Genomic DNA, 25,139 nt, shown 5'->3' on the forward strand with positions numbered 1-25,139 from the left:
AGAAAGAAAACTGCCAGTGGCGGGTCTTGAACCTGCGACCCTCCGCTTGGTAGTCCTCTTCTTATCCCCCTGAGCTACTTGCTCAGATACTAGTTCTTCTTTTTTTTGCGCATTTATCATCTATTTTTTGTCGTTTTCGAGTTTTTTTTTTAACTCGAGTCTCGACTCGACCGTTTTTCTCAGGAGGTTGGACTTCAGCCTTTGTGCTGGAGGGTGGAGCCCTCAGTTCCAAGACTTTCCAAAGCCTCCACACCTCCCGAGTCCTCAGGACCTGAGCTTTCACACAGTCTGAGGGCTGAAATTTTCTAAGTTCCACAGTAGTTCTCTGTTACATTGAACTTTCAGACAGTCCAAGGACTGATATCCTCTAAGTTCCTGAGTAGTTCTCTGTTAGTTTGAACCTTCAGACAGTCTGAGGGCTGACATTTTCTAAGTCCCACAGTAGTTCTCTGTTAGATTTAACTTTCAGACAGTCCAAGGACTGATATCTTCTAAGTTCCTGAGTAGTTCTCCGTTAGTTTGAACCTTTAGACAGTCAGAGGACTGAAATCTTAAAAGTTCTTGAGTAGTTCTCTGTTAGTTTGAACCTTCAGACAGTCTGAGGACTGAAATTTTCAAAGTTTCTCAGTACTTCTCTGTTAGTTTGAACCTTCAGACAGTCTGAGGACTGAAATTTTAGAAGTTCTTGAGTAGTTCTCTGTTAGTTTGAACCTTCAGACAGTCTGAGGACTGAAATTTTCTTAGTTCCTGAGTAGTTCTCTGTTAGTTTGAACCTTTAGACAGTCTGAGGACTGAAGTTTTAAAAGTTTCTCAGTACTTCTCTGTTAGTTTGAACTTTCTGGTGAACAGAAGCCTTAAAACTTGTGACCATGAGTCTTGATTTCACATTTAGATCATCCATCTGAGTTCTTCTCAGACCTTCACCTGTGGGTTTTTTTAGAAATCCTCAACAAACTTTGATTCTCTTCACTGAACAGTAAAGTTTGTGGAGCTCAGAAGGTAACATTAGTTTGATAAATGCCTTCAACTACTAGTAGACTTTATCCAGAAAGCAGTTTTCTGAAATGAGTTCTTAGTAAATCTGTCCACAATCAAACCAAGAACATAGAAAGAGGAAATGTTTGAAGAAACAACTTGATGTTTTCGTTTCAGACTAGAAAACGCTTTGACTTTTATCTGTTTTTGCACTTTTTGATCGTTTTATTGTCTCTTCTGTTTAATTTGATCTTCTAAAGTCTAACTGGTATCTTTTCAAATGTTTTGTCTTTAGTTTGATTCTTCTTAAACGTTTAGTTTTGCTCTTTTCTCACCTTTTGTTCTTTTCTAATGTCTGATTTGATTTCCAAATGTTTTGTCATTTTAATGTTTAATTCTTTTTTCAAATGTTTTATCGACTTGTTTGAGTTTCTTTTTCTTTCCCAATATTTAATGTTTCGATTAAATCTTTAAGGTTCTTCTTTTTAAATGTTTTACCACCTTTTAATGTTTAATTTTCCTTTTAAATGCTTCATTGTATTTTCTGTGTAATTCCTATTTGAAGTTTTATTGTCTTTAAGATGTAATTTTCTAATTAAACATTGAATTACAATACACTACAATATTTGCACTATGTGGTGGCCCCCACCACCTGCTGCTACTGGTCACTTTAACCATCCCCAAGACATTTTTATCTTTAATATAGATGTTAGCTTTTATTATAGTGTTTACTTTATTTTTATCTTTAATATAGATGTTAGCTTTTATTATAGTATTTACTTTATTTTTATCTCTACTATTTGTTAAATGTTTAATGTAGCAGCATTGCACCGAGTCAAATTCCTCGTTTGTGAACCTCATGAACAATGGCAATAAAACTCATTCTGATTCTGAATTTTTTAATTAAATGTTTTGTCTTTTTAAAGGTTTAATAATCTAATTAAATGTTTTGCATTTTTTAAAACATTTAATATTCTTCTTGTTTAATTGTATTTTTTAAATGTTTAATGATGGAAAATATTTTATCTGTAATTTTTTATATTTGTATTTTAAAAATTTTCTTTAATTTCATAAGGACATGTATTGTATCTTGTTGAATTATCTAATTCAATATTTTGTCTGTTTAATTTAATTTAATTGTATTTCATGTTTAACTATATTAAACAGACAAAATATTGAATTAGATAATTCTTTTAATTGTTTTACATAATCTTTTTAATAATAAAACTTTTTAAAAGTTTTATTGTATTATTTTTTTTCCTTTGATTTAATTGCTTTTTGTTATGTAGTTTATTTCTTTAATCTTGTTTTTCTGTCAAGATTTTAACCCCAACCTTAAAAATGAAATAAACCCTTAAATCACAATGAAAATACTTCTGTTGTCACAATCATGAGTTCGTCAATTATTCAGTTTATCAATTCAGCTTTATTTGTTTTGCACCTTTTACACACATGACAAAACTAAACAAGCAAAGAGAAAAAACTATGCTGAAACTATGATTAAAACTCAAACATTTACAAAAAAAAAAGATTTAACATGGTAATAAAATGTGTTGTGTCCAGGGGATGGAGGGAGTTTATTGAAGTCTTCTTGGGCTCACATGGGAAATCATTTAAAATATAAACTTGATATTCAGTCTAAGGAAACTGCAGAGCGACAGAAGAACCAACAATATCTCCTGTTTTCTCCTTTAATGAGTCGACTCTTCTTGTGCTTTCAGACCAAAGAACTACAGACTCTTCACAACCTGCTCAAACTCTTGGTACAGGACCTCACCACACGGGTCAAGAAGGTTTCTGTCTCATTTCTACTCTGAAGCTCACCTTCTCCTGCTCAAACTGCTGACAAATGTTTCTGCTGCTCTAAAGTCTGGTCTCCAGAACTTCCTAAAAACTCTCAAAGTCTCTTCTGCTGCAGGTTGCTTTGTAGAACTGTTCCAGAAAACCTCACTAAACCACATGGAGGGGCCTCAAGATAGTCATCCAAATGAAACCATACAAAAACCAAACTAGTACAACCCAAACACTAAAGTCTCCTGCAGCCTACCAGAGAACCTCTGAGAACAGAGAATCAGGACAGGAACTCTTACCTTCTGGACAACCAGCATTGGTTCACAAACAAGAATACAGAATGTGTCTGACCAAAAACCTCTAAAGACTCACTACAGCCAAGATAAAGACACAACTCAGCTGCACCAAATCCACTAATCACTGCACACATTAGCACCATGTGCTCACTGTGGCTGAAGAACCACATTTACCAAGACAACTATCCAGTACAAAGCCCTAAAACACACCAAGAAACACATTAAAGTCTATTTTACTGCTGGAAGCTGCAAGCCAACACCTAAAGAACAAAGTAAAGCAATGGAACCAAACCCGGTTCAGTGGTGAAGAGAAGCAGAGGAAATGTTTGTCTGCAGCTAAATAAAGCAGGAAGACACTGAGCTGCTCAGGTGTTCCTGATAACACCAAGCAGCCACCTGGACAGCCAATAGGAACACAGCTTCCTGGAAGTCCAGAGGGCTGGGTTAGTGAAGGAAATTTAGTTTAAAGTTGAAGCAGAAAGTTAACAAAGAAAGTTGAAAACCACCTTCTGATACCTGAAATCTCTGAGTTTTCACACAAAGAACACCTGAACATGTCAAACTGGTTCCATAGTAGAACCCTCATTGTAAAAACATCATAGTATGGTGTGTTGCTCAAAAAACATTAGGACCCTGCTGTCAGGGGACAAACATGTAAGAAACATGAGAACAGAGAGAACCCAACCAGTAGGTCACAGTTTATCATCATCTAGTCATCTCCTGAAGTCCATATGGGGAGAGACATCAGTATCTGGTTGTTACTTTACCAGAGGATGCTTATAATCATGCTGATGTGGTCTGTACTCTACAGTATTTTAGTGACTCAATAAATGCCTAAGTTGTTTTTTTTAAAATGCTTTTTAGTTTTTAATAAACATTTAAGAGCCTATATGTAATCAATAAATGGCCTTTGCCTATCTTAAGAAAAACTCACTCAGAAATCTGATATGTTAACAGTACTAAATAAATCAATAAATACATGCATACACACAAAAATAAGTTAATACATTAACTGTGTTAAGATAAGATTTAGATTTTTAAAAAGTTGTTTATGTTTTTGCAGAATCCAGTATTACTCACTGGTTGGTCATTACATTTTGTTAGTTTGATTTCACTGTTTAAAATGATGCCACCTCTTTTCAGACAGAACCTGTGATAATAAAACAATACAAAATTTTTAGTTCCGTGTTAATAAAGCACTTAAAGCTTTAAGTATGGCTAAATGCTTTTTTCAAAATTAAATATATCACTCCTTAGGTGGTAGTGGCCCCAAGTTCAGTAAAGTTGGAAAGATATTCACAGATTCGGACTTCCAGCATCAATAACTCATTAGATATAGGTTGTCAAAACATAAACGGTGCCTCTTTCCCATTGTTGCAAGGCAGACAATGTGCTACAAGCCCAGTTTTATCAAAAGTAGCTGTCTTTCAAGCTACAGGAATAACATTGGTGTCTATGGAGTGAACAGGGTCCGTCTGCAATTTGCAAAACCACTGCAACAGTAAAGAGAGACAAATATTCAATAACTTCACTCTTATACATTGTAGCGTCACTAAAATCACTGCAGCCTTCAACTGGCTCCTGTTGACAAAGTGTTTTAACAGAAATGTAAATGCTGTAATTTGATTCTTTTAATGAACCATGTAACTTGAATGGATGTGATGCTGGTGTGACCACAGTGCACACGTCTGATGTTGCTCACAGTGGTCCAAGGGACGCTCAGGGAGTTTGTGTGTTTGCTCAGACCCATGAAAAATTAGAGGGAACATTGGTTAGGACCCTATAATTTTGTACACTCTGACAAATTACCTGACTAATTTAGATTTTTTTTTAATGAAGTTTAAGACCCTAGAAAATCTAATTTGGTTGTGTAAGACCACCACTTTGCTCCACCTCCGCTGTTTCAATCTTTTCTACTCACTAAAATCCACAATTATCAGCTTTACAGTCGCGTCCATTCATTTCACTGCTGTATCTCGCCGCTCCACCGGAGCCCCGCCTCTGCTCGTATCCTATTGGTCAGCGGGCGTGAAAGCCCATCCTGGTTCGATGCGAGCAGCCAATGAAAATGCTCAATGTCAAATGGAGCCGCTATAATCCACGCCCACACGCAACCGCTCGCAAGGAATGTCGGGACTTTTAGTTCGGCTGCTGTGTATTAAAACGGGCGGCGGCGGGCCGGCGAACTACAACCTGTGTATCCTGGTTTAAGGAGACGTTCACAGACTTCAGTTGGAGAACAAGACGAAAAATCGGAAAGGCGGAAGTTTTTCTGTATTGTACCGAGCAGTTTGATGAAAAAGGACAGCGTCATTATGGTATGTAAAGGTTTGTGTGTGAACAGAGTAAATTGTGATTCATTTTGCTATAGCTAGTTTAGCTAACCGAGTGGAAGCAGGATAACAATGTAAGCTAACGTCAGCTAACGCTTCTTTTCCTGACAGGGGAAGTGTTTAGCTCGCAGCAGTAATTCTCTCTAATCAGGACTGAGCTCAGAGGACTCCATGGATGTAAATATTTTTGCTACTTTGGTTCAACCGGAACAAGTTAGCACGGCTGCGTGGTGTTTCTGAGTAGCTGCTGGTAGAGAGCAGCAGGTTTGACCCGCAGGTTGGATCATGGGGACGAGACGCCTCCTGAGTTTGGGCCATAAAACGGTCCGGACCGTGCGGCTGACTGCGTCACCGCTCGGGTTAATTCACCCCTCGGTTCTGCTGTGCTCCTCCTCCTCCTTGTCCCTGCAGGTGGATCAAGTCTGCAACCGGACGCTCAGCAAGAAGCCTCTGCTGTCGGACCCGCAGCTGTTCGAAGCTCAGTTCGAGGAGCTGCTGACGGAGCTAACGGAGAGAGACCTGACCGACCCGGTGCTGGCTGACGCCCTGAGCAGGCTCAGAAAGGTACGTTGGGTTTTCTCTAACCAGGGGTGGAACAACACGAGTCTTTCTCAATGTTGCATTCACATTTTGTAATGCTTTCCTCCCCCCAAATCCTTATGTTGTCCCCAAAACACCTACTTTTTCCTCCCCAACAATATGTTTAATTGTATTTTATAATTTTAAGTGACATGTACAAACTTTTAACAGAACAGCCTGGCAGACACAAAATACATTTCCAGAGTAATGTCCCCTAATACAAGTAAACAGAGACTATTTTTGGTTCATCAAGCTGATCATCATCTATAAACATCGACTGTATATAAAGATATATAAATATATGCAGAAATATATACAGTCTATGTCTGTAAAGCAGCTCTTAGGTGTCATCTTTCTCTCGATCTTCAGTTAGGTCAGAGCCTTCTGCATAGGCTATAAAAGGTCTCCAAATACTTTCAAACAGGTACTTTTTTCCTCTCAGCAGCTAAGTGATTCGTTCCAATGGAAGTGTACCCAGCATCTGTTTAACCCTCGTGTTGTCCTGCGAGTCAAAATTGACCCGTTTTAAAGTTTGAAAATGTGGAAAAAATCTGTATTTTCACAGTAAAACTTCTGATGTCCACATTTTCAACATTTTTGGGAAATCTTTGAACATTTTTTGGTGGAAAAAAAGAAATGTTAAAAATGTTTCTTAGGAACATTCACAAAAAAATCCACCAAAATCCAGTGAAATTCACTGGAATTTGGTTGAATTTTATGTGAATGTTCTTCAAGAAAATATTAGAAGTTTTACTGATATGTATGGAATCACTTCAAATATTTTTAGGATTTTTTTGGAAGATTTTTATTATTTTTCTGAAAATATTTAAAAGAATTTCTTGCCAAATTTTAGGGATTTTTTTTTTTTTTTTTTTTACAATAAAACTTTTCAGGGAAACTTAAGGAATTATTGGAATTTTCTTCGTGAAGGTTTTGAAAGTTTTCAGAAATTTGGGGAATTTTTTTGCTGAATTTTTGGATTTTTTTCAAAAAAGGAAACAATATTTTTTGGTGCCCGTAAATGAAGACAACAGGAGGGTTAAGCCACTGTTCAACACTTGGTCTACTTATGTTTTTCCAATGCGATGCAATCAGTCTTTTTTACTGGTAATAAGCAAATATCAATTAAAAGCTGCTCACTTTTTGTAAATCTAGAGTTCTTGGGATATAAACCTAAAATTATAAAAGAAGGTTCCAATGGTAAGTCTTTGGAAATAATATATTTCACAGTTTGCTTTATTAAAACCAAAAATGTTGTAATTTCCCTACATTCCCAAATAAAATGAAACAGAGTTCCCTTTTCTTCTCCAATCTTTGTGCACGTCTGGAATATTTGGATTGTATTGGTTTAATTTTACAGGAGTGACATAAACATGCATAAGCCATTTGTATTGTAATAACCTCAGCCGAGAATTAACAGTGTGCTCATGGGCTGTTTTACAAACAAATTCCCATTCCTTGAATGACAAGTTCTAAATCTTTCTTCCATGCTTCTAATTTTGAGGCTGAATTATCTGTGGAATTTGATAGTAATAACTTATAAAATTCTGATATTGTTCCCTTTTTAAACTATTTTTACTGATCATTTCTTCTTACTTCAAGCTGGGTGGTTTTGATAAATTATTTTGTTTTGCTCCAATATAACTTCTTAGTTGAAGATATTTGAAGAAATATTTCCTCTCAATATTGTGTATATGCCTGAACACATCTAATGACATCATGTAGTCTGAGCTTGTTAGGTATAGCTCTTGTATTTTCTCCAGTCCATTCAGAGCCCATTGCTTAAACACTGCAGCACCTCTCCCAGGGCTAAAGTCCTGATTTCCCCAAATCGGGGTCAGCCGTGATAAAATAACTGGTTCTTGAATATACCTTTTTACATTACACCATACCTTAACCATGTTTTTAACTATTGGGTTACTAGTTTTCTTAATTAAATTAACTTTGGGCTATAAAAAGTGTCTGCAGTAATTTAACGTAGTTCATATGTCCATCTTTTCTTCAGGTTTTGGTGTACAATGCACCTGGAGGCAAGAGGAACCGAGGGCTGTCTGTGATTGGTTCACTGCGAGAGCTTCTTCCACCTGCTGAACTCACCCAGGACATAGTGCAGAGGGCTCTGGTGATTGGCTGGTGCACTGAGCTGGTGAGGATTTGTTCACACATGTCAACGCAACAGTTAAGACCCAAAATTATTCATCACCCTGTCAAATCTTGGTTACTACAGATTGTCGACAGGTTTTCCATCAGTCCATCAGTAGTTCTAGTGTCCAACAGTCTTTCTTCAGGTCTCCACTGGGATTTAGTTCCTCCAAGTGTCCATCTCCAGCTCTTTGAAGGCTTCCTCTCCATCACTCTGCTCTTCAGTTCCTCCACACATTCTGGATGGATTCAGGTCTGGACTCTGGCTGGGAGGCTCCAACATCTTCTCATTGTTTTTTCTTCACCATTTCTTCACCACGTCGGCTCCATGTTTCACATCATTGTCTTGTTGGAAGCTCCAATGCTGCCCAAGGAGCAGTTTTTCTGCAGACTGCCTGATGTTCTCCTCCACAATCTCCATGTTTCCTCTTTTCTCATGATGCCGTTTCCTTCAGACATGACTTGTAACTGAGCAGTAAGTGAGTAGAGAAGTGCTGCAGGTCCAGCTGAGCTTTAGTGTGTCTGTCTTGGAGAAGTGGAGTCCTCCTTGGTCTGATCCATGGAGACCAGCCTTGTTCTTGGTCTGATGGAGTGTCTGATGGACATGTTGCTACCAGAACTGCTCACATTCATCAGGATGCTCTTGGTGCTGATCCTTGGATTCTTCTTGTCCTCTACCATTCTTCCAGTGCAGGGCTCACATCTGTCTTCCTAGCAGCCCTTTGACATGTTTCACAGTGTGGAACTCCTTGGACTTTTTCATGAAGCTTCAAACTGTGGACACTGGACCTTGAAAACACTTGGATATGACTTTATAGACTTTAAATGTCTTGTGAGCAGCAACAGTGTGAAACTGGAGGTTCTCACTGAACTTTTTGGTTTCATGATTTGGAACTGACTGTGGAAGTTTATAGTGGATTAGAACGCTCTAGAACATGGTAGGAATTACCAGGAACATTTGGAATGAGATAAAAGCTGCATTTTTTCAATAACTGACAATTTCAAGGAGTAAAACTATTTTTTGACATTTCTGTCATTAGCACTAGATAGTTTAAACATATGCTGATGACATATTTCTTAACATTAATGACAAACTTTCTTCTGCTCTCTAGTTCTCAACATATTTTGGAGACATTTGCAGAATTTAGACATTTTTCCAGCATAGAAGTCTCCACTGCACAAATCTTGAACCTTTGAAATCACACATAAGCTGCATTTTGTCGCAAACTGGCAACAATTTCAAGGAGTATAAGTCATTTTGACCATGTGCTTTTAGTGTTTTTGGTATGGAGCTCCTTGGACTTTTTCATGAAGCTTCAAACTGTGGACACTGGACCTTGAGAACACTTGGATATGACTTTATAGCCTTGATGGATATGGCTGATGTTTTTATTGTGACCTGCCAAGGGACTGCAGATGGAAATTAGCTTAAAGCTAACTCTGGTGCAATACATCAAATGGAAACATTTATGTTTAATATTGTACATCGTCCCTTTTTAAATAAATTGATAATAATAATAATAACAGCCTTTAAAGGTCTTGTGAGAATCCAGAATGTTCAACTGGAGGTTCTTACTTAGGTCTTTGATTTCAGTCATGACTTGGAACTGATTAGAGAAATATGGCGTCATCTGTTCTCAGTTTATAGTGTATTAGAACGCTCTAGAACATGGTAGAAGTTAGCAGGAACACCTGAAATTGCATAGAAGCTGCATTTTCTCAAAATCTGGAAACAATTTCAAGCAGTAATAAATATTTTTGACATGCATTTTTGATTAAGGTTTCTAAATAGTTAAAATTCATCGTTAACATCTCTAACACAATGTTTTACCATCTTTTGTCTCTTGTTTATGTCATTTCCAGTCAGAAGAAACCTGTTGCACAAATAAAAATTCATTGTGAATCAAAATTTGACAGGGATATGAATAATGTAGGGGTCAGGCTTTTGTTATTTTGCCACTAGCGAGACACTTCAAGGCCTCAGCAGAAATATTTGTAGACACAAGATAAGTCCTCCAAAGTGTCAGGCTCCAGCTGATACAAGAACACACTGTCATTATATGAATTATGCAAAATACTATCACCCCCAGTGTCAGCAGTAAAATACTAAGTTTCTATCCCACGTCACCCCACAGCGCAGACTCACGCTGACAGTTTTTAACGGTGTTATGATCTCTGATTAAAGTGTTTCCACTGTGTCTCTGTCTCTTGCAGATTCAGGCGTTTTTCCTGGTAGCCGACGATATCATGGACGCATCACTGACTCGGAGAGGACAGCCGTGCTGGTACAAGATGGTGAGGCTTGATGTTGGTCTGGAAAAATGCCTGGTCAGGGTTTTCTTAGAGGGAAAATAAAGGGTGATTGTTTATTTTTTAGCAGTGTCTATTTGGCAGTTTACTGTGAAGACAGTGCTCAACTTTGCGCTGCATGTTCTCTGACACTGTTTCTAAATCACTCCAGACATCTTCCTCTGCATTATGATCTGGTGGAGGGGAAAAGGGTTTTAATATTGGTGCATTTTTAAACTAGGCAAGCACTCAGAGAGCGCAGTCCTCCTCCAAGGCTGCTCATTCCCCCATATGGCAGAAATGCAGCATTTGTTCATTAGTTATTGATGATCAGAAATCACAGCACCATAGAATGTGTCCATTTAATATAGATGAATCCACAAACACAATGACCTTGCGCTGAGCACAGTCGTGTGTTATACATGTGTACGTTATGTACGGATACCGAATCACGTGACCTAAATATGTAGCAGGCGGCAGGAATTGATGGGACTCAGAAACACCCCCACAATTTAATCAGTTGTTCCTTGTATCATTTCTGACTGATAAGTCCTGATAAGTCCTCAGTGGTGGATTTGTAGTAGGATCACAATCATGTGATCATCAGCAGGCAGCTGATGTAGTGTTCACTTGTTGTCACGGTTACAGTGACGCCGTGCCGCTGTCTCACAATGAATCAGAAATGATTTTGGTCATTCTAATCATGTTATGCTGCACTGAAGATATTTCTGAGCTCTTTTGCCTTAAACATAAACAAATCAAAGATTTAAAATGATGACTTTTTAAATTGTCCTCAGTTTCCCACTAAATCCTTCCTGTTTGTTCTTTAAGGATGGAATCGGTCTGGACGCCATCAACGATGCTTTTCTCCTGGAATCTACCATCTACAGACTCCTCCGCCGACACTGCAGGGATCAGCCCTACTATGTTCACCTACTGGAGCTGTTTAATGAGGTGAGATTTAACTTTTGTTGCTTATTTTTCATCTTAATTAATGAGTTATTTATGCTGACTTCTTCCTATATGTAAAAGCCGCTGAGGGGCTGCTTTAGGAGAACTAGACAAATGTCTGTTTTCAGTCAAAAGGCCCAATTTTCATTAACAAGCTTCGTATTTGATATACAGTTACTGATCTTACTCAGCAATTAAATAGAAATAGACCTGAAACTAATCCACCTGGTCCTCCAGACGTTCTCAGTTACCCAAAAGAACAAACTTTCATTTGGTGGTGAGCATAAAAACAACAAAAATAAACATTTCCTACAAAACTAATTAATAAAAAATATGCATCACAGTTTCCTTAAGCCAACAGCACTGGTTTAAAAAGGCCCAAACATACTGGGAACCAGTTTATAGAGGCTGAAACGTACTGTGAGCCAGTTTCAAGAGGCTGGAACTTACTGGGAACCAGTTGAAAGAGGTTAAAACATACTGGGAGATAGTTTAAAGAGACTGAAACATACTGGGAGCCAATTTAAAGAGGTTTAAACATACTGGAAACCAGTTTAAAGAAGTTAAAACATATTGGGAGCCAGTTTCAAGAGGCTGAAACGTACTGGGAACCAATTTGAAGAGAGTAAAACATACTGGGAGCCAGTTTAAAGATGACAAAAACATACTGGGAACCAGTTTAAAGAGGTTAAAACAATACTGAAATAAATATCTCCTTTGGTATCAAATGATAAAAAATATGCATCACAGTTTCCTTGAGCCAACAGCCCAAAACCTAAATTTATTCATTTTAGATGCAAATATTCAACCAAGTTTTGTCATTTGTGCCTAAAAACGTCTTCAAAGATGAATTAAACCAGTTGCAGATGAATTAACTGCCATATGAGCAGAAATCTGACTGAATCTAAGCGATCAAACTACAGGAGTTTATTTTTTTCAAGAAAAAACTCAAGATGTACAAGATATTTTCTATGACTTTTGGAGGCTCTTAATGGCCGGATATTTAAATTTTATTTATAAAAATTCACCTTACAAGTTGCTCTCCTCTTTGCCAGTTCTTTTAGTATTTATTTCTATTTCATTTTGATTTCACTGGTTTTATATTGTCTATATATTTACATTTTATATTGTCTAGTATTTGTTTATATTGTCTGTCTATTTGTGTACAACAGTTTGGTCAACTCACCCGATTTTTGTCTGAATCTGATGCAGAAAATTCACCAGAATAAAGTGACACCTCCAACATATTCTCTATATTTTAGTTTTAACACGAATACTGGAGGAAGCGCAGGTTTTTATTTCCCTTCTGTGCGTTTCAGACGGCCTACCAGACAGAACTGGGTCAAGCTCTGGACTTAATAACGGCTCCTCCTGGTCGGATCGACCTCAACAGATTCACCATGGAGAGGTGAGAAGATCAGAGGAGAAGAGTTTAAAATGAACAATCTAAATGAATAATTCTGAATCTTCTCGTCTTTCAGGTACAAAGCCATCGTAAAATACAAGACGGCCTTCTACTCCTTCTACCTCCCGGTGGCGGCGGCGATGTTCATGGTGAGTTCAAGTGAATTTCACAAAATCAGCTTTTTCCTCTTAATCTGATCCAGAAATCTCCTTTTCTAGCAGCTCTTGGACATTTCATTCACATCTTTTGAACGTTTTAGGAATAATTTTGCCATATTTCTTTTTATTGACATTTTATTTATCTCATTTATGAGACATTATTTTATTTTCAGGATCCTATTGATATTTTTTGTTCAGTTTAAAGAGACTAAAACATACTGGGAACCAGTTTAAAGAAGCTGAAACATACTGGCAGCCAGTTTAAAGGCTTTGAAAACATACTGGGAACCAGTTTAAAGACATTAAAAACATACTGGGAACCAGTTTAAAGAAGCTGAAACATACTGGCAGCCAGTTTAAAGGCTTTGAAAACATACTGGGAACCAATTTAAAGAGACTAGAACAACAATGATGTGATTTTATTTCTTGAATCTTAAAATCCTGACAGTCTGGATTCGATCAATAGATTTTTAGGCCTTACTGGTAAAAAGACTGCGTCAGTGATGAGATGAAAGCTGTAAAAATGGTCTCTGTGTCTTTACAGGTTAATTTAATTAGAAACATTACACCACACACTCCTTCTTCTAACCGTACCGATGCTTTCCTCTCTGCAGGCAGGAATCAGCAGTGAAGAGGAACACAGTAATGCCAAACACATCCTGCTGGAGATGGGGGAGTTCTTCCAGATCCAGGTCAGAACTCTCTCTGTACTTCTGTCCATATTTCTCCTGTTAACGTTCCTCACTGAGCAGCTGTTGAATCGTCGCTGCAGGACGACTACCTGGACTGCTACGGAGACCCGGCCGTCACCGGGAAGATTGGAACCGACATCCAGGACAACAAGTGCAGCTGGCTGGTGGTGACGGCGCTGGAGGTGATGAGTCCGGAGCAGAGAGCCGAGCTGGAGGTGGGACTGCATCTCAGCTCCTCACATATGGAGGAGCACTGTGTGGGAGAGAAGTCTGAACATTTAGCAGCACAGTCTGACTGTTTGCAATTTAAATTAGACACCAGAGAATCTGAGGAGGACAGTAGACCAAATACATAGCCATTCCATCACTTTAGTGTTGTTGTTTTTTTAAGGAAAAAAAGCCTGAATTTCCTGATTGCAGCTTCTTGAATGTGAATATTTTCTGATTTATTTCCCTCTTTATGACAGTAAACTGAGTTTTTCTCATCTTCTGGAGGCACTGATTGACCATTTTGTAACATTTTATGAACCAAAAACAAATTGATTACGAAAATAATTACATCACATAATTAGATATTATTTTATTGACAGGATTCTATTAATATTTTTTGTGCAGTGTAAAGAGGCTGAAACATACTGGGAACCAGTTTATTAAGGTTAAAAGGTACTGGGAACCAGTTTAATAAGGTTAAAACATACTAGGAACTAGTTTAATAAGGTTTAAACATACTGGGAACCAGTTTAATAAGGTTAAAAGGTACTGGGAACCAGTTTAATAAGGTTAAAACATACTAGGAACTAGTTCAATAAGGTTTAAACATACTGGGAACCAGTTTAATAAGGTTTAAACATACTGGGAACCAGTTTAATAAGGTTTAAACATACTGGGAACCAGTTTATTAAGGTTAAAAGGTACTGGGAACCAGTTTAATAAGGTTAAAACATACTAGGAACTAGTTTAATAAGGTTTAAACATACTGGGAACCAGTTTAATAAGGTTTAAACATACTGGGAACCAGTTTAAAGAGGATGAAACTAAATGGGAACCAGTTTAAAGACATTAAAAACATACTGGGAACCAGTTTAATAAGGTTTAAACATACTGGGAACCAGTTTAATAAGGTTTAAACATACTGGGAACCAGTTTAAAGAGGCTGAAACATGCTGGGAACCAGTTTAAAGACATTAAAAACATACTTGGAGCCAGTTTAAAGAGAATGAAACATACTGTTACATGCAAACATACATACTATTCAAAAACAAATTGATTAAGAAAATAATAAAAATGAGTCAAATCGTTGCTTGCAGGTCTCACAAACGTTCTTTTTTCGTGCCCTCTGCAGGTTTCTTACGGCCGTAAAGACGAGGCCAGCGTTAGAAAGGTCAAAGCTCTGTACGACTCGCTGCAGATGCCGAGGCGTTACCACGACTACGAGGAGGAGAGCTACCAGCGGCTGCAGAAACTCATCGGCCGCCACGCCCAGAACCTCCCTCACTCCATCTTCCTCAACTTCGCCAAGAAAATCTACAAGAGGAACAAGTGAGAGGCTCCATTGATGCACAGACTGAGTTCTCTCACTTTTAGAAACGGGGATTTTTTCAGGTTCAACGCTGAAAAGACGGAACTTTTTGTAGATGTTTGGTTGTGAATTTGTTCTGTGTTGGCTCATTACGGTCTCCAGTCAGAGGAATTCAGCAGGTTTTAACGCACGGCATACTTCTGATTTTGTAGAAATAAATTTATTTTTTAATTCCTAACAGAAACAAGTGTGTAAAAAGTGAATGCATCCAGGCGGGAAACTCATCAGCTCTGTTGGTTCCAAATCGTTTTATATACTGCTGCTATAAATGTCTGTACTTGCCTGGATGCTGTTGCTTTAAATAAATAATATATTGCTAGTGTTTTTAATCTTTTTTTGTGTCTATTAACTGATCCAGAATCAAATTAGACAAAAGCAGGACATTTACCTGCAGCTGTTTTTATATTAAACGCCAAATTCTTGCTGCTTTCTGCCTCTCCTGTGCAGAAATTTGATGCTTTTCTTTGGCGTACAGCAAATATTTGGACACTTTAGCCTTTTTAACGTCACCACAGCGGATAAATATATGAATCAAGTGTCGATTTTTAGCTTTATTTCAAGGGGTTTGACAAATATATTGCAGAAATTACCACAAACAGCAGCTCTAGTAGTTTATTTTCCTTAATTCTGATGAATAAATGCAGGAAAACACTCAGGTTATTTCACACAAATGAGAGGAAAATGGATTCTTTAAGATTTAACTATAGAGCAGATTTTCAGCTTTAAGGATTTTAACAAAAATATTGCATTGTTTACAAATGACAGTCATTTTTACATCATTGTTAACTTTTTACCGACTAAAAACTAATATAAGGATTATTTTTAATGCTCTAATCTCATCTGGATGCTTCATTTCAAACAAAATTTGCTTCTGCAAAGTCATAAAAAATGTCACTTTTAATTAGATTTTAATTAGACCTGTTGGTGATTTTAACCTTATTTGGACTTTTAATTAGATTCAACTATCAATTTTAAGCATTTTTTTCCTTTTAAGCTTAACAATGAAGGTAATAAGGAATGAAAATAATCCCAAACAGCAGCAGCAGCAGTCGACTGTTTGTCTGATGAATAAATGCATGAATCTGATAAAAGGAAATTAGACCCTTGAAGGTAAATTAATGAGACCTTGTGAGGAATCGTCCCAGCCTGGACAATTATGATGGTTTTTAGCTATTTTTAGGTTCTAAAATCAATAATAAAGATAAAATAACAGAGAAAACAGTCAAAAGATTAATGAAGAATGAAAATAAGCAGCTGTAGTCGTCTGTTTCTGGGTTTGTTCTCCTTAATCCTGATGAATAAATGCATAAATCAGCTCCAATAATCTAATAAAAAGGAAACTGGACTCTTGAAGAAGATGTAAGTGAAGAGCAAACTGTCAGATTTAATTTAAGAGCTTTGACAAAAATCCTGTTTTAAGTATTCAGGAATTATCACCATGTTTTTAACATTGTTCCTACATTTTCACAGGCTCAGAACCAATTAGACAAACTAATGTAATTATAAGTAAAACTGATTATTTTTAATACTTTAAATCTGCAAAATTACAAAAACTGACTCCAGACTTTATGGGACTGAACATTTATTTGTGTTTTTATTGCATTAAACAGGCAGTTTAAAGTCATAAATCTGCGCTCTGTACAGTTTTGAGCTGTTTTCTGACATTTTACAGGCACAGTAAAATTCAATTAACACAGTAAAACGATCAATGAAAAATCAGTGACCACAAACAGCATCCTGAACTGATGTTTTTGAATCTTTAAAAACAGATGATTTGGTCTTGCATCTCTTCTCCTGGACTATTTTAAAAGGTCAGACAGAAAAAAATGCGATTAAATTCAATAAAATTAATGAAAACAGTTCTTGAATCGTGGAGGTTGAGGACAGAAAAAGTTTGATGAACTGACTTATCATTGACTGCATTCATTTTACTCTGGATTAATCTGGAAACGGTTCAGTTATCGGATTAAAATGTTAAAAATAAAATTTCCCTGAGACCCCAAATGTGTCAAAATCCCAACAACACTTCAATGTTCTTAATAAAAAATAATAAAAATACTTTTATTTATATAGGACATTTCAAAACACTAAAAAACACTTCAAATATAAAATCAACAAACATTAAAATAGAGGAGCATCATAATTCTCAAATAAAATAAAATAAAATTTAAATTTATTGAAAAAAATAAAATAGAATAAAAAATCTAATGATATATATATATATATATATATAAATATTATTTTAAATAGTTAAGTAGACTGAAAAATGTGTAATATAATGTATAATATAATATAATACAAGACAATAGCATGTATTTTATTATATTATTAAATTAAAATTTAAATTAATGAATAAAATAAATCAAAAAGAAAATTGAATAAAAAAATCTAATGAAACAAAGTATCATTTTTATAATATATATATATATATATATATATATATATATATATATATATATATATATATATATATATATATATAAATTAAAAAATTAAATTAAAATATAGGAAATGAAAACAAGCAAAAAATAAAATAGAATAAATAAATCTAATGAAACAAAATTGCACACACACATATATAAATGTATACACACACATTATATTAATTTAAAACAAAGTTGAATGGAGGATAATCAAATAAATTAAAATAGAACACATGTAATATGCAATGTAGTATATTATAATATAGCATCATATATAATATCGTACAATATAGTAAAATATAGTATAATGTCATCTAATGTCATAATATAATGCATAGATGTATATTATGTGATATGATATGATATATGATATGATATGATATGATATGATATGATATGATATGATATGATATGATATGATATGATATGATATGATATGATATGATTATATTATATTATATCATATCATATCATATCATATCATATCATATCATATCATATCATATCATATCATATCATATATCATATTATGTTATATTATTTTATATCCATATAAATGAAAGTGTCTTCTTCTTCATTCTCTCCATGAATTCCTGCAGGAGGTGAACGTGAACATGAGTGAGGAAGAGGAAGAACTCCACGTGACGATGAGGAGATGAGGGGTGTGGTTTGGTTTGTTCTGCTGGAGCGGGGAGGAGGGAGGAAGAGGAGGAGGAGGAAGAGGAGGAGATGCTAGACGCTCGCGAGAAGACAGCTGCTGATGCTGTCGGGATTCACATTCGCTCGGACTGGGATGGACGAGATGGAGACCTTCATCCATCTTTACGTCGATCTGCTGGTGAGTCCGTTTTATCTCCTCTGATTCCACCACATGTATTAAGATGAATATTTCTAATGATACACCGAAGCTGCGGGGATTTTAAAAATAAATAAAATGCTGCTTTTGGCGCACGGAGGCTGCGCAGATTGAAGAAATGCTGCAATCCTGCTGCAACGTCGGGCTGTAAATATGACAATAACGCGTTTTGGGTGTATTATATGGGTATTATGTGTGATATTTAGTGTTTATTTGTGTGTTTGTGGGATTGATGCGGCTGCCTGGATGTGCTGGATGGGATGCAGGAACCTCCTCCTTCCCTCCTCCACCCATCCACCCGTCCATCCGTCCATCCGTCCATCCATCCATCCATCCATCCATCCCTCTATCCCTCTCCATCAGCTCCGAGGATCAATACCTGCAGGCTTCAATGCTGGCTGCACTTCCACATCTGCTGCCTTTTTAGCCCTGATTTGTGAGCTTTTTTTGTGTCCAGGGCCCTGGAGTAAACACTGGTTCCTGCTCCTCAGTGGTGTGAAGGGCAGTGGAAGCTCCAAACAGGCAGCATCCTTGTTGTTCCGCCTCATTCCTTCATGCTCCAGGGTCTTATTTCCACTCTAAACTCACCGGCAGAGCAGATGAGGAGTGACAGTGATCAGGCTGTGAAATTAGCTGGCGATTATTTAGCGTGGACGGGGTGTCGCTCCCTCAGTGTGGGTGCAATGTATAATAATAATTAAATGTCATGTGAAAGCAGAGAGTCGCTACCAGGTGTCCTGCAGAGACCCGGCAGCCTAACGGAGGAGGTCTCTGAGCGTTCAGGACACCAGCAGGAACACCGCTGCAGATGGTGTTTGGTTTTTATTGTCCACGAGTTCTATTAGCTGTCTGGGCGATAAAATGACAGAAAATGTCTTGTTTTATGCACAGATGTTCAGTTTAGTGTCATAGAGGAGGAGAGAAATCTGAAAATATTCACATTTATGGAGCTTAAATTGAAGAATTTAGACTTTTTTCCTCAAAATGAGTAATCGACCAGCTGTTTGGTCTATAAAATGACAGAAAATGTCTTTTTCTGTGCAAAGATATTCAGTTTACTGTCATAGAAGTGGAGCGAAATCAGAAAATATTCACATTTATGGAGCTGACCAAACAGAATTTGGAATTTTTTCTTTAAAAATTGTCTCAAAACAGGTAATTGACCAGTGGTTTGATCTATAAAATGTCACAAAATGTATTTTTTGTGCAAAGATATTCAGTTTACTGTCATAGAAACCAGAAATTTTCACATTTGCAGAGCTGAAAAACTGAATTTAGACTTTTTTTCAACAAAAAATCGCCCAAACCATTTATCAACTATAAAATGTCAGAAAATATCTTTTTTATGCAAAGATATTCAGTTTACTGTCATAGAAACCAGAACATTTTCACATGTAAGAAGCCAAAATAAAAAAAATTCGACTGTTTTCCTTAAAAATTGTCTCAGAATGAGTAATCGACTCGCTGTTTGCTCTATAAAATATCAGAAAATATCTTTTTTTATGCAAAGATACTCAGTTTACTGTCATAGAAACAAGAAAATATTCACATATACAGAGATGAAATAACAGAATTTAGACTGTTTTCCTTAAAAATCGTCTCAAAACAGGTAATTGACCAGTGGTTTGGTTGATAAAATGTCACAAAATGTCTTTTTTTGTCCAAAGATATTCAGTTTACTGTTATAGAAACCAGAAATTTTCCTATTTATGGAGCTGGAATTACAGAATTTGGACAGTTTTCCTTAAAAAAATCAACCAGCTGTTTGGTCTATAAAATGAAAAAAAACCCCAGATATTCAGTTTACTGTCATAGAAATCAGAAATATTCACATTTAAGCAGCTGCAATTTTAAAAAAAAGTGTCTTTTTTTTGCTTAAATAACTCTAACTAGCTAGCTATTTGGTCTATAAAATGTCAGAAAATGTCTTGTTTGCTTTAAATAATTGCTTAAACCAATAAGTCGATTCGATGTTGTTCAATAATATGTCAGAAAATAGTGAAAAATGTTCACATATGTACAATTTACTGTCATTGAGGAGAAAATAAAGCAGAAAATATTCATGTTTAAGAAGCTGAAATCAGAGAATTTAGACTTAAAAAAACACTACAACCAATTAATTGACTAGTTGTTTGGTCAATAAAATGTCAGAAAGTAGTTTAACAGATCTACACAGTTAAATAAATATAATATTCAAAGATATATAGATATTTTTTGCTTTAATCGACTGTTTGGCTTAAAAAAAATGACAGAAAATTTGGAAAATTTCACAAGGACTACGGCTGCAACTATATTATTCAATTTTCTGTTTGGTCAAAAGGGTAAAAAAAAATAAAATTACTCAAACCGATTCATCAGTAATCGAAATAATGAATTTAATAGTTGAACACTAATTGATTAATTGATCAATTGTTGTAGCTCCAGCTAACCTAAATATTTATTGTCATAAATATGAAACAAGCAAATGATATTCACATATAAAAATCTGGAACATGTACAATATTTGGCATTATGTGATTATTTCATATGTCAAATGTTAAATGAGTCATGAGCTATTTTAGTAATAGATCAATCAGTTTGAACGATTTTTGAAGAAAAAAAGTCTAAACTCTCTGAATACAGCTTCTTAAATGTGAATATTTCTGGTTTCTTTCCTCCTCTGTGACAATAAACTGAATTTTTTTGACAAAACGACAAATTTGTCATCTCTAGGACACACTGATCAACATTTTTTACCCTTTTGGTCAATTTTCTGTATCTTTATTTATTAAACAGCTAGTCAATTTATCAGTTTAAGCAGTAATTTAAGCAAAAAAATCCAAATTTTGATATTGCAGCCTCTTAAATATGAATATTTTCTGGTTTCTTTCCTCCTCCATGACAGTAAACTGGACATATTTGGACAAAACAAGACATTTGTCAACTCTGATCAACATTTTTCACCATTTTCTGACCAAACAACTAATGGATTCATGCAGAAAATAATCATTATTTGCAACCCCATTTAGCATTTTTATGATTTAAATTTCACATTTTCTGTCAATTTATTAACTGACTAATAGTTTTACGTATATTCATTGTGAACGGTGATGTTTTTTCCTTCAGTGTGAGTCATGGTGGGTGTCCTCACAGGACTCGATGATTATAAAACAGGAAAAAAAAGCCTCGGAGCAGCTGAGTTTTAATGATTGGTCCAGATGAACTTCAAAGACTGGAATGAAAACATGTGTAGAGTAAGAAAATTGCTCGTAGTTATTATTCACCGTGTGTCTCCTTTGATGTTGCAGGATCTCGGGAGTCAAGCCAAGATGTGACTGTCACGCCACGTCATAGTTTGGATCAGTTCGGCCTTGTTTCCATAGCAACAGAGATATCAGCGTATCCTAAGAAGTCCCACCATGCAGTCCTCCAGCTGCTCCTCTCAGCCTCCCAAGCCACGACGCTTCGACGTCAGCAGGCGGACCAACGCCTCGGCGGGGCCAAAGTCAAACGCTTTCCAGAGGGAGGATAAAAACATGAACACCATCGCTGCGCCCTCCCCTCGGCGGGCGACTAAGACCCCGGCGGCTCTGTCCAGAACCAGGGTGCCGCCTCGAGCCCCGGTGAGCCAATCCAGGCTGAGCTCACAGAAACAGGCGTCCTCCACCGTCTCCAAATCGACCAAACCCAAACCGAAGAACGCCCGTGCGTCAGCAGCAAACCAGATCGCGCCCGCCAACGTTGCCAACGCCGCCGCCGCTTCTCCGCCTCCTGCGCTTCCCTCCGTCCTCCCCCTCGACCCGAACTGCAACGAGCCGAGCCTGCCGTGCCTGTGCTGCGATGGACGCTCCCCGCAGGACAACAACAGCATGTTCAACCACAACCACAACAACAACAACACCATCTCCCTTCGGCAGCAGATGCAGCTCCCGCCTCCTCCGCCCTCCATGCCCCTGAGGAAGGATGGGACCGGATCCAAGGAGCCTCCGTCGCCGGCTCAGGCCCAGCTGGAGCCCCCTGCCCGGCCTGCTGCCAATCTGGAAGAGAAGAGGGAGCTGGACAACAAGAAGAAGCTGGAGGTGGAAGACGACGATGACGAAAGCAGCGGAGATATTGATATTGATGATAATGATGATGACGACGATGATGACGACACTCTGGTACCTTCATGTTGCGACTGCCCCCCATCCCTCCTGGAGTTCTCGCTGTCCTCCTCGACCTCCTCGTCCTCCACCTCCATCAGCTCCTGCTCTGATCTGGAGTCCGACTGTGCAGATCAATCTGCCTCCATCTGCGACAATCTTTCCCCCAAAGACCACCCCGAGCTGCAGCCTCCTGCTCGCTCACCTCCATCACTTCCTCTCAACCGAAACCCTTTCGTCTTGACGTCGCATTCCCCAGTTGCCCCCTGTTCCCCGGACGAAGGCTACCCGTGTGCTCTGGACTCCCCTTCTCCTGACTACTTGGGAGTCAAAGGTGACTCTGAGGTCGCCAAACTGGGCCTGCTCGACTTCCTGGAGTCGGTGGGGGAGTTTGGGAAAATGGAGCGCTTCAGCCAGGTGATCCAGGTGGCTCGCTGGGACCTGGAGGGGGAGCAGCACTGGGACGTCCTGCGGGATCGCTTGGATCACCTGGATCGCTTGGAGAAGGTGAACCGGGAGGTGAAGCTGGCCTACGTCGCCAGACTCCACGAGAAGGGGTTTGACCTCGGAGATCTGGAGGAGCAGGACCTCTCGGACGTCATGGACGAGATGGGGAACATCGACATTCCCTGGAAGTTATATAAAAACCGCGGCGGGTCAATGGGAGACTCTCAGGAGTTTTCGGACGCCGGCGTCGACCTCACGGCTCCGTCGGACTGCGAGGATCCTCTTGCTCCAGACTCCCTCACGCCTTCCCCCGTCGAGCCACCGCCGAGGCCCCCGAAGCCTCCGGCACGTCATGCCAGCGTGAACTCGGACCTCCACACCTACATCAACATCAGTAGGGAGACCACCTCCATGGCCGTCTCCACCTCCCCCACGCTGACCACCTTCTCCCCCAACTCCTCCTCACCAACATTCACCACCTTCAGATGCGAGAAATCCCCGCCTCCGACTCCCCCATCCATCCCTCCCCTCCCCGCCTCTAAACCGGTCCCTTACCTCACCCTCTACACCACCCCATCTCCCCTGCCGGCCATCCCCACCCCGACTCCTCCCATCCCTCCCCCTCGGAGGCGCCACCTCGCCCGGAAGGAAGCCCAACGCCTCGCCGCCCTTCAGGCCGAACAGGAAAAGACGCCGCTGTCCCTGCCGCCTCCCACCACCCGACCTCCGCCTCTTCCTCCCCCGCCCGTCATCTCCATCTCCTCCTCCTCACCCCCTGCCATACCGCCTCCCCCAGCCCTGCCTCCCCCTCCGTCCTTCCACGCTCTGGACGTAGAGATACGGAAGCTGCTCATGTTGGCCGGATTGACCCAAGCGGAGCTCCTCAAGCTCAGCCCGGAGTTGGGCGTCTGCGTCGGGGGACTGGAGGACAACGGAGATAACTTCCCTCGATCCGTAGAGTCGCAAAGCTTCAGACTGCGAGAAAGTGGGGAGGAGGGTGACACAGGTAGGTCGCAGAAGTTTGATGGGAAAGCGGATGTAGGGGACAACGACAAAAAGAAAGACGAGAGCAAAGACACCCAAAGAACCACCTCCTTCACGGAGATGGCGAGAAGAAGGAAGAGGAACACTGCTGTGCCGTCCGACCACTACTACACCACCAGTTTCACACATGAAACTAAAGCAAAGAGCTACGAGACTTTCCATTACCCCACCGAGGTACCAGATTCGCCTCCGCCTCCTCCACCTCCTCGCCCTTTACCCCCGATTCCGCCATCTTTACCGTCCCTTAAAGTCAGCACTCTACCCGCCAACTCCGAGCAACCGGAGCGCTTCGACTGGCTCATCGCCTTCACACCCGAGTGCGAAGCCCCGCCACAGCTTCCGTTGCTAGAAAAGAGAAGATCCCACGCGGAGACCCAGCAGAAGAAGCCCAGCCCTCCAGCTCCGAAGGTCACGACGTTCAAGGAGCTGCGATTCCGCAACAAGAGCGCCTCCCCTCCGACGAAGGTGATCACCGAGCCCGACCCCGACCCCACGGTCATCACCCCGGACCCGGACATCCTCTACAACCTGAAATGGAGGCGGGAGACGATCGGCAGCGACGGCATCCAGTGGGAGTACACCTCCCAGGCCCAGGCCCTGTTCATGCAGCCGCCGCCGGCCCTCACCTCCATGGCCGCCCTGAAGGAGATGCTCCAGAGGGCCGACGAGGAGGGAGGCCGGCCGGAGCTGTGCCCGTCGCAGAAGATGGGCTGCTCGGTCAGCGACAGCAGCCTGTGGACGATGGGCCGAGAGTGGGAGGAGAAGGAGGAAGAGGAGGAGAAGGAGGAGGTGAAGGTGAGAGGACGAGCCGATGGAGGGCGGACGTTTGAGTCGAGAACCACAGGTGAGTGTGATTTTATGATAATGAAGCTTCCAGGTAAATGTGATGATATCAAGTTGAGGTTTGTGTGTGCAGAAATGAAAATAAACATCAAAATAGCCAAAAAATAATGGAGAGGAACAGATGTGGCATGAAACTTCGTACAATTTTACACTTTGAGACTCTTTTCTATAAGTACATTAAGTATTTTTGCACCACATCTCCTTAACTAAACATG

The 25,139-nt window shown here is 39.2% G+C and overlaps 2 protein-coding genes across 3 annotated transcripts in view; both read left to right on the forward strand.

The window, feature by feature from the left end:
- The first annotated feature begins 5,221 nt into the window (after window positions 1-5,221).
- fdps (farnesyl diphosphate synthase (farnesyl pyrophosphate synthetase, dimethylallyltranstransferase, geranyltranstransferase)) lies at window positions 5,222-15,512 on the forward strand. Its single transcript, XM_055013995.1, has 10 exons — window positions 5,222-5,380; window positions 5,807-5,959; window positions 7,980-8,120; window positions 10,331-10,411; window positions 11,237-11,359; window positions 12,676-12,764; window positions 12,838-12,910; window positions 13,534-13,611; window positions 13,692-13,826; window positions 14,954-15,512. The coding sequence occupies exons 1-10, from the start codon at window positions 5,357-5,359 to the stop codon at window positions 15,152-15,154; spliced, it is 1,098 nt and encodes a 365-aa protein (XP_054869970.1). The 5' UTR covers window positions 5,222-5,356; the 3' UTR covers window positions 15,155-15,512.
- Window positions 15,513-18,292: 2,780 nt separating this feature from the next.
- Window positions 18,293-25,139, forward strand: part of rusc1 (RUN and SH3 domain containing 1) — a 32,060-nt gene continuing 25,213 nt past the window's right edge. For both annotated transcript variants that reach the window (XM_035941339.2, XM_023294891.3), the window contains exons 1-2: window positions 18,293-18,451; window positions 21,757-24,925. In XM_035941339.2, coding sequence (XP_035797232.2) covers window positions 21,868-24,925 — 3,058 coding nt within the window. In that variant the 5' untranslated portion in view covers window positions 18,293-18,451; window positions 21,757-21,867. The remainder of the gene's footprint in view (window positions 18,452-21,756; window positions 24,926-25,139) is intronic.

This window comes from Amphiprion ocellaris, chromosome 9 (assembly GCF_022539595.1).
Source record: "Amphiprion ocellaris isolate individual 3 ecotype Okinawa chromosome 9, ASM2253959v1, whole genome shotgun sequence".
NCBI classification, from domain to species: domain Eukaryota; kingdom Metazoa; phylum Chordata; class Actinopteri; family Pomacentridae; genus Amphiprion; species Amphiprion ocellaris.

Bases quoted from the DNA above. Each gene is read 5' to 3' on its own strand.
- fdps (XM_055013995.1), top strand. From the start codon at position 5,357: ATGAAAAAGGACAGCGTCATTATG. The intron at 10,412-11,236 runs GTGAGGCTTGAT...TTGTTCTTTAAG, and splicing joins AGCCGTGCTGGTACAAGATG to GATGGAATCGGTCTGGACGC. The intron at 12,765-12,837 runs GTGAGAAGATCA...CTCGTCTTTCAG, and splicing joins AACAGATTCACCATGGAGAG to GTACAAAGCCATCGTAAAAT.